General features: G+C 37.6%; 4 protein-coding genes across 6 annotated transcripts in view; 3 read left to right on the top strand and 1 right to left on the bottom strand.

Annotated features, from left to right (window-relative positions):
• LOC108625963 (WD repeat-containing protein 3) overlaps nt 1-2,608 on the top strand; it is a 4,689-nt gene extending 2,081 nt beyond the window's left edge. Inside the window, exons 6-11 of the mRNA XM_018026326.1 lie at nt 477-612; nt 675-1,289; nt 1,349-1,618; nt 1,694-1,936; nt 2,000-2,386; nt 2,444-2,608. Coding sequence (XP_017881815.1) covers nt 477-612; nt 675-1,289; nt 1,349-1,618; nt 1,694-1,936; nt 2,000-2,386; nt 2,444-2,608 — 1,816 coding nt within the window. The remainder of the gene's footprint in view (nt 1-476; nt 613-674; nt 1,290-1,348; nt 1,619-1,693; nt 1,937-1,999; nt 2,387-2,443) is intronic.
• The window catches only part of LOC113464467 (sugar transporter SWEET1), a gene marked incomplete at its 3' end in the record, with an annotated part of 99,445 nt that overhangs the window by 61,869 nt on the left and 30,906 nt on the right, over nt 1-6,670 (top strand). The gene's annotated exons all lie outside the window — the stretch shown is intronic.
• LOC108625967 (KICSTOR complex protein C12orf66 homolog) lies at nt 2,621-4,672 on the bottom strand. 3 transcript variants are annotated; one of them, XM_018026342.2, is made up of 10 exons: nt 4,414-4,670; nt 4,208-4,360; nt 3,999-4,150; nt 3,801-3,941; nt 3,605-3,743; nt 3,476-3,540; nt 3,347-3,412; nt 3,121-3,271; nt 2,946-3,056; nt 2,621-2,882 (listed from the first exon to the last, which is right to left on the bottom strand). In XM_018026342.2, the coding sequence occupies exons 1-10, from the start codon at nt 4,492-4,494 to the stop codon at nt 2,712-2,714; spliced, it is 1,230 nt and encodes a 409-aa protein (XP_017881831.1). In that variant the 5' UTR covers nt 4,495-4,670; the 3' UTR covers nt 2,621-2,711. The 3 variants fall into 3 exon arrangements, with proteins under 3 accessions (XP_017881831.1, XP_017881829.1, XP_017881830.1); XM_018026340.2 differs by having other exon boundaries at nt 2,712-2,882; nt 3,347-3,540; nt 4,414-4,672; XM_018026341.2 differs by having other exon boundaries at nt 2,712-2,882; nt 3,347-3,540; nt 4,208-4,354; nt 4,414-4,494.
• On the top strand, nt 4,750-6,587 carry LOC108625968 (transmembrane protein 165). The gene is made up of 6 exons (XM_018026343.2): nt 4,750-4,967; nt 5,036-5,237; nt 5,309-5,484; nt 5,591-5,773; nt 5,871-5,976; nt 6,039-6,587. Exons 1-6 carry the CDS (start codon nt 4,854-4,856, stop codon nt 6,113-6,115), a joined length of 858 nt encoding a protein of 285 aa, XP_017881832.1. The 5' UTR covers nt 4,750-4,853; the 3' UTR covers nt 6,116-6,587.

Raw genomic sequence — 6,670 nt, 5'->3', positions numbered from 1 at the left:
ACGGGGATGTTTGTACGTTCATTTTGTAGAGCTCGACGAGACCTACAATTTCCATGTAAAAACTTTTCGCTAGCATTAATAGTTTACGAGTAATTTGCAAAAAACTGTTTTTTCGTTTTTCGTCCATAACTCTTTAAATATTAATGCTAGCGAAAAGTTTTTATATGGAAATTGTAGATCTCGTCGAGCTCTACAAGAAAGGTCGTATGCAATTTTTCCGTAACTCCAAGGGTTTGGAAGTTATTGAGGAAAAACGAAATTTTTTTCCAAAAGTTCGCGATTTCGACGGTGGAATGGTCGGATTTCGTCAACATCACTAAAATGCCAAATAATCATACGTAACTCATTAAATATCGAAATTATAAGAAAAATTCACTATTCTTAATCATAAAAAATGCGTTTTTCTAAAATACACAAACTTTAGGAATTAACTGTATATCCAATACATCCTTAATACTGTACAATTTTTTAAACAGGACTGATGAGAATACAGAAATGAATATCTCAGAAACGCCTACAATAAAAGACGAAGTTACTCGACTACCCATTATCAAAATACCCGTTAAAGCAAAAGGAATAGACATGATAATGGGCAGAAATGGTGAATTGAGAGTAAGTCACATAAATAATAAAAACAATTAAACATATTATTCATTAATTCCTTTTTCTTTTAGGTTTGTATAGGACTTAACAATAATTCTATCGACTTGTATTCCCTTTTCACTGAAGAGAAAGACGCAGAAGTGAAACATTTAAGATCGATAACGAATCACGGCCACAGATCAGACGTCCGTGCGGTTTGCTTCAGTTCCGACAATTTAGCTTTCGCCACAGCGAGCGGTGATTCTGTAAAATTATGGAACAGACCGACACTAGCTTGTCTACGTACCGTGCAATGCGGCTACGCATTGACAGCAACGTTCGTGCCTGGAGACAGGCATTTAATCGTCGGTTTAAAAGACGGGAAAATGTTAATTATCGACATCGCTTCCGGCGACGTTTTAGAAGAAGTTCCTGCGCATTCGAAAGAACTTTGGAGCGTCACGTTGTTCCCAGATAGGAAAGGAGTAGCCAGCGGCGGTGGAGACCAGACTGTAAAATTCTGGAACTTTGAACTGATCGAAGATCCGGACACCGAAATTAAAGCGAAAGTTCTCTCGGTTTTACATGTGAAAACTCTGAAATTAGAGGACAGCGTGCTGTGCGTTCGAATTACTCCTAACAACAGATTCGTCGCAGTCGCGTTGCTCGACTCTACTGTGAAAATCTTTTTCCTAGACACTTTCAAGGTAATTAAATATTACAGAATATTAATAACTGACTTAAAATTAAATGTTTTTAATTCCAGTTCTTCATTTCTCTTTACGGACACAAATTGCCAGTTTTATCTATGGATATATCAAGCGACTCGACGTTGATCGCGACTGGTTCTGCTGATAGAAACATAAAAATCTGGGGTTTGGATTTCGGAGATTGTCACAAGTCGATTTTCGCTCACGACGATTCTGTAACAGGAATATCATTTGTACCTGGAACGCACTACGTCTTCACTTGTGGAAAAGATGGGAGGGTCAAACAATGGGACGCTGATAGTTTTAACAAAATCGTCACGTTGCAAGTAATTAATTAATCATTCACTATCAATCATTCACTATTTAAACACAGACTACTTATACAGTATTTAATTATTTAGGGACACGCAGGCGAGGCGTGGAATTGCACTGTTTCGCCGAACGGCGTCTACGTTATTTCTTGCGGATCTGATAAGGTCGTCAGGTTGTACGAACGGAGTACAGAACCTTTGGTTCTCGAAGACGAAGAAGAGGAGGAGAGGGAACGTCAAGAGAACGAGTTAGCAACCGGAGAGAGTACCGTCGTCCCTGGACAAAAGCAGCAGTCTCTCCCTTCAAGAAAAACAGTGTCCAGCGAAAAAGGAGTAAATATTAAATTATCCCAACAATTTAATTTAATTTCTCATTAATCTAAAATTGTCTTCCAGGCAGAATTGATAATGGAGTGTCTGGACGTATCGAAAGAATACAAAGAACAGTTATTAGAAACAACTGCTGATAAAACTCCTGTGCTTCCCTTGCAAATGCAAGCCTACGATTGTACGACTGTGGAGGATTATTTATTAGAAACCGTGAAACGAATTAGGGGAAGCGAATTGGAAGAGACGTTGTTATTATTACCTTATTCAGCGGCTTGCGAGATTCTAAAAATGTTACCAAAATTATTAGAAACCGATTACCATACAGAATTAATCGCAAAACTAGCACTGTGCTTGTTACAAGCTCACCATGGACCAATCACAGCTACCCAAGAACTTTTACCTATTTTAGAAATCGTGCAAACGCTGGCTATTAAGAAAGTCTCAGGCCTGAGGGTAAGAATTCGCCTGATTTAATTCCTAGCAATTTAATTAAAAATCGACTTCCTTTAGGACATGATTGGTTTCAATTTACACGGAATGATGCACGTACAACGAGTCGTCGAGGAGAACGAAGGGATACAATTTTTCAAGGACGCGACTAAGAGTCACACACGTAAAAACCGGCTCCGAAGAGAAAAGCAGAAAGCGTTAAAACGAGCAATAATGACTTTGTAAAAATCAGCGTCGTACGAACAGGAATAAAAACTTTATTGTTCGACAACAGTTTGATTTTTCGTTCAAATCTTTGGTGGCGATTTAACAATCTCATAATCATTTCTCATTTAGATAGTCTCAGTGATTCGTACACTTTGTTGCATCTAATCTGCATACACAAGTCCGTCATGAACGACGTAACGTGACTTTCTTTGTCTTTTTGCTTACCGCTTTCAAACACTGTGATTAAAGTCATTTTAGGATCGGTATTATACATCGCGTATGTGTATACATCCTGAAAATGATTATTAAAACATTAAAACAGTCGATTTGTACGAATTTAATTTAATTTACGTACTTTCACGTTTTTGCAGTAGACGATTTTGTCCATGGCGAGGAGTTCCGCGTGTCGTTCTTTAATCCGTTTCTGTATATTATCTAAATGAACCGACGGCTTTTGTACGAATACCTAAAACAGATCAATAATCATTTAATAATCGCTTTCTGGTTTTATTTCGAATCGTTTTTCTTACGCTGGGGCAGCAGAGGACCACCGGGAAGTGTCCGGAAGCATTCGGTTCTCTGCGAGGGTATTTATAACCCGGCCCTGCGTCTTCTACTCCTCGAGAGTCGAATATCATCAACACTGCTATAACATCGTGTTTACGTTGAAAACTTTGTATTCTAGAATGAAAACGAATCACGTACGTAATTTATCATCTCGCATGTGAATGCAACAATGAAACGTGAAACGCTTACTTGTGATAATAATCCACGTTCTGTTTGCTCATGATACTTCGCATTTCTCCTGGACTAGCCTGCTGACTTAAAGTAGTATGAAAATATAAAGAGTATTTCGCTAATATGCTACTACGCAGTTTCACTAACCATTGATACAACGCAGGCTGTTGATTTGCTTTTAAAAAAGAAGCACTGAATCCCAATTTCCATGACTATAAATAAAAATATCTCAATTATTAAAAAATGTCTTCAAGGATTTGATTGATCGTCGCTTACCTCCTTGCTTTGCAAAGTCCTTTCCCAAGCAGACATTCGCGTCTGTGCACCGTAAAGGGCCATCAACGTTGATAAAAACCTCCAATGTTGAAGTTCCACCTGTGCCTTCGTCAGCTGCACCAGAATCTCACATTCTAAACTAATTACAATCAATTTAATAATCATAATGAATCATTTTATCTTATATTTCACTTACGTTAAGCTTGCTTTGATCGCAGTTAGGGCTAAATGCGAGCAGGACAGTGAATGAATCTCTGTTATTCCTTCAATGGACTGCAGTAATTCTTGATACTTCATTATCTTATTGTTCACGCTCATATTGTACATCCTCTCATAACTGCAAACAAGTATTGAATATTAAAAATGATCTATGATTGATCAACGATTTACTTACAACTCTATTAGCTGTATTTTCGCTGTGATATATTGGCACAGTTGATTCGAGACGTCGGCGACTGTGGCACCGATGGGAATCGTGCCTCTAGTCATTTCCTCGACTCGTTTCAAATCAGATTTCAGTGTTTCATACACAGTTTTCAACGAATTCTGAATAATAACAACCGAATGAGGTTATGTTCTGATAATTATTGCATTTTTACTTACGTCTTTTCTTAGGAATCCTTTATTTTTTGTATGCAGGAATCCCAAATCTGCGTAGGAGTGTTCGGCCACTGCGATTTGCGGTAAATGCATTAATAACATTCCCCACGGGCCCATTTGTGTCTGTCGACATGATCCACGTTCCTTTTCCTTAAACTAAATAAACAATTTCGTTTCTTCATGAAATATAACAATATTTAAATACTTACAACTAATTCTTTCGCTTTGTCTGTGCACAACTGAGCGACTTGAACGAAAAACGTATTGAGAAACTCTTCCTCGTGATCCATATTCTATTTCATTTCGATATCATTAGGTATCTCATATTTCTCTACATTTTTTTAAACTCCAGACGTGTGACAAAGTGGTAAGATTTGTTTCAGTGTTAGTCGTTGACAGTTTAGTTTAGCTAGACAGGTCAGGAATGTACAGATCTGTTCATCTGTAATCTGCGACCCCTCCTCTCCGTGTCACTCGAATCGAATCTGCTTGAATCCAACTTGAATCATCTGAATCAAATTATAAGTCACAGCCTGTGACTCTGTGACTCACAGGCGTCACAAGTGGTCACAAGCTGCGCACTACGGAAGACCACCGGTTGTAGAGGTTGTGTTTTAAACAATTCGATTTGCAAGGAAATTTAAGAATAATGGGCTTCGCTCCAGCGAGGAATTGTTTTCTGTACATACTTGTAATTAATTGTATCATTCTCACCGCCGTGGCGAACGAACCTATGAACAAGTTTCAAATGATGACGTCTATGGCAAGTATCAAATCTGTTTTACAAACAGACTTTCATTCGATTTTAATCAATTTTTCATACAATTTTAGAATCCGCAGGATACGATGACGCCGGAGGTTAAGGACAACCTCAGTTTTGTACACGCGTTCATAGCTTCCGTGTCTGTGATCGTCGTCTCCGAACTAGGAGATAAGACATTCTTTATCGCTGCTATTATGGCGATGAAACATCCGAGATTGACAGTATTTGTAGGAGCGATTAGTGCACTAGCTTTGATGACTATTCTCTCAGGTATTCACGAGCACGTGTGGCAAATATTTACCAAGTGTCGACGATTGTCTGCCATAAATTTTTAATTCCAGTGGTTTTCGGATACGCTGCGACTATTATCCCTCGTATCTATACTCATTACATCTCCACAGCCCTTTTCGCATTGTTCGGTTTGAAAATGCTACGAGACGGGTATAAAATGTCTATAACAGAAGCTCAGGAAGAGCTAGAAGAAGTACAATCAGATCTGAGGAAACGAGACGACGAGGTACTCAATGGTTTTATTTAAAAACAGCTTACAAGAGTGTTTGTAAACTTTCCCTTTAACGTTTTTGCAGGGAATTAAATAATTTTTAACTGTGGTCCACTTTCAGTATGAAAAGGATACGATTAGCACGTTGGTGCAGGATCCGGAAACCGGTGTTGTAAGAAAAGCGACAAAAATTAATGCACTGATGCTCCTCTCTAGGATATTCCTTCAAGCATTTACATTAACGTTTCTTGCAGAGTGGGGTGATCGATCTCAGCTCACAACTATTATACTTGCAGCGAGAGAAGTAAAGAACATAATAAATTTAATCAATATTCAATAATAAATAATCGTAGCTTTGTAATAATTCTGAATTCTGATCTGACGAACGAGTCTGTTTGCAGGATGTTTACGGGGTCGTAATAGGCGGGATATTAGGACACTCCTTTTGCACTGGCCTGGCAGTATTAGGAGGCAGAATGATAGCTCAAAAGATTTCTGTGAGAACAGGTAAAAATTTCTTCTCATATACAATTAATTACACACGATTCTATATTTCTTTTTATTTTCAGTGACCATAATCGGTGGTTTCGTCTTTTTACTCTTCGCACTGACTGCGTTATTTATAAATCCCACCGAAGATATTTGAAAATACTCCCTCATCTGTAAACTACGAAATTTTATAATTGTACAAAAGTTGTAATGAATTTAATTGAATAGCCTCGTAGGTTCCTACGAATACGTAATTTCTGTATGTTTTAATACGCAATTAGGGTACGAGGATAGTATTTTTTATGTAACGAGAAATCATCTAAAGTATTAATACTCCTAAGGTGTGTTAACCGTACATATATACTGATTATTTAATTCACGTTTTTAGCAGATTTTTAATTGCTGAGGCTATTCAAGAGAATATCAATTTTGTAACTCCCGGTAATGGATGCATATTATTATACATAAGTCTCCATAGATGTGTATATGTACCTCTCACCCAATTGTACAGACTTATACATAAAAAGAGAATATTTTTTATCATTCCAGCAACCCGATTTTTTAGAGTGGGACGATGATTACCATTTTTTTTCTCCAATTAGTTCAATAAAAGCATTGTCGAAAGTGTACTTATGTGTATATCTCGCTCTAAAAATTAAACAAGGCGTTGCGCATTGCATATGTTCCTGGTATCAAATAAACGAGATTATTG

The sequence above is a fragment of the Ceratina calcarata genome, unplaced genomic scaffold, assembly GCF_001652005.2.
Source record: "Ceratina calcarata isolate Rehan_Ccalc_2016 unplaced genomic scaffold, ASM165200v1 scaffold383.2, whole genome shotgun sequence".
In the NCBI taxonomy this organism is placed as follows: Eukaryota; Metazoa; Arthropoda; class Insecta; order Hymenoptera; family Apidae; genus Ceratina; species Ceratina calcarata.
This window is presented reverse-complemented; position numbering and strand designations above follow the sequence as displayed.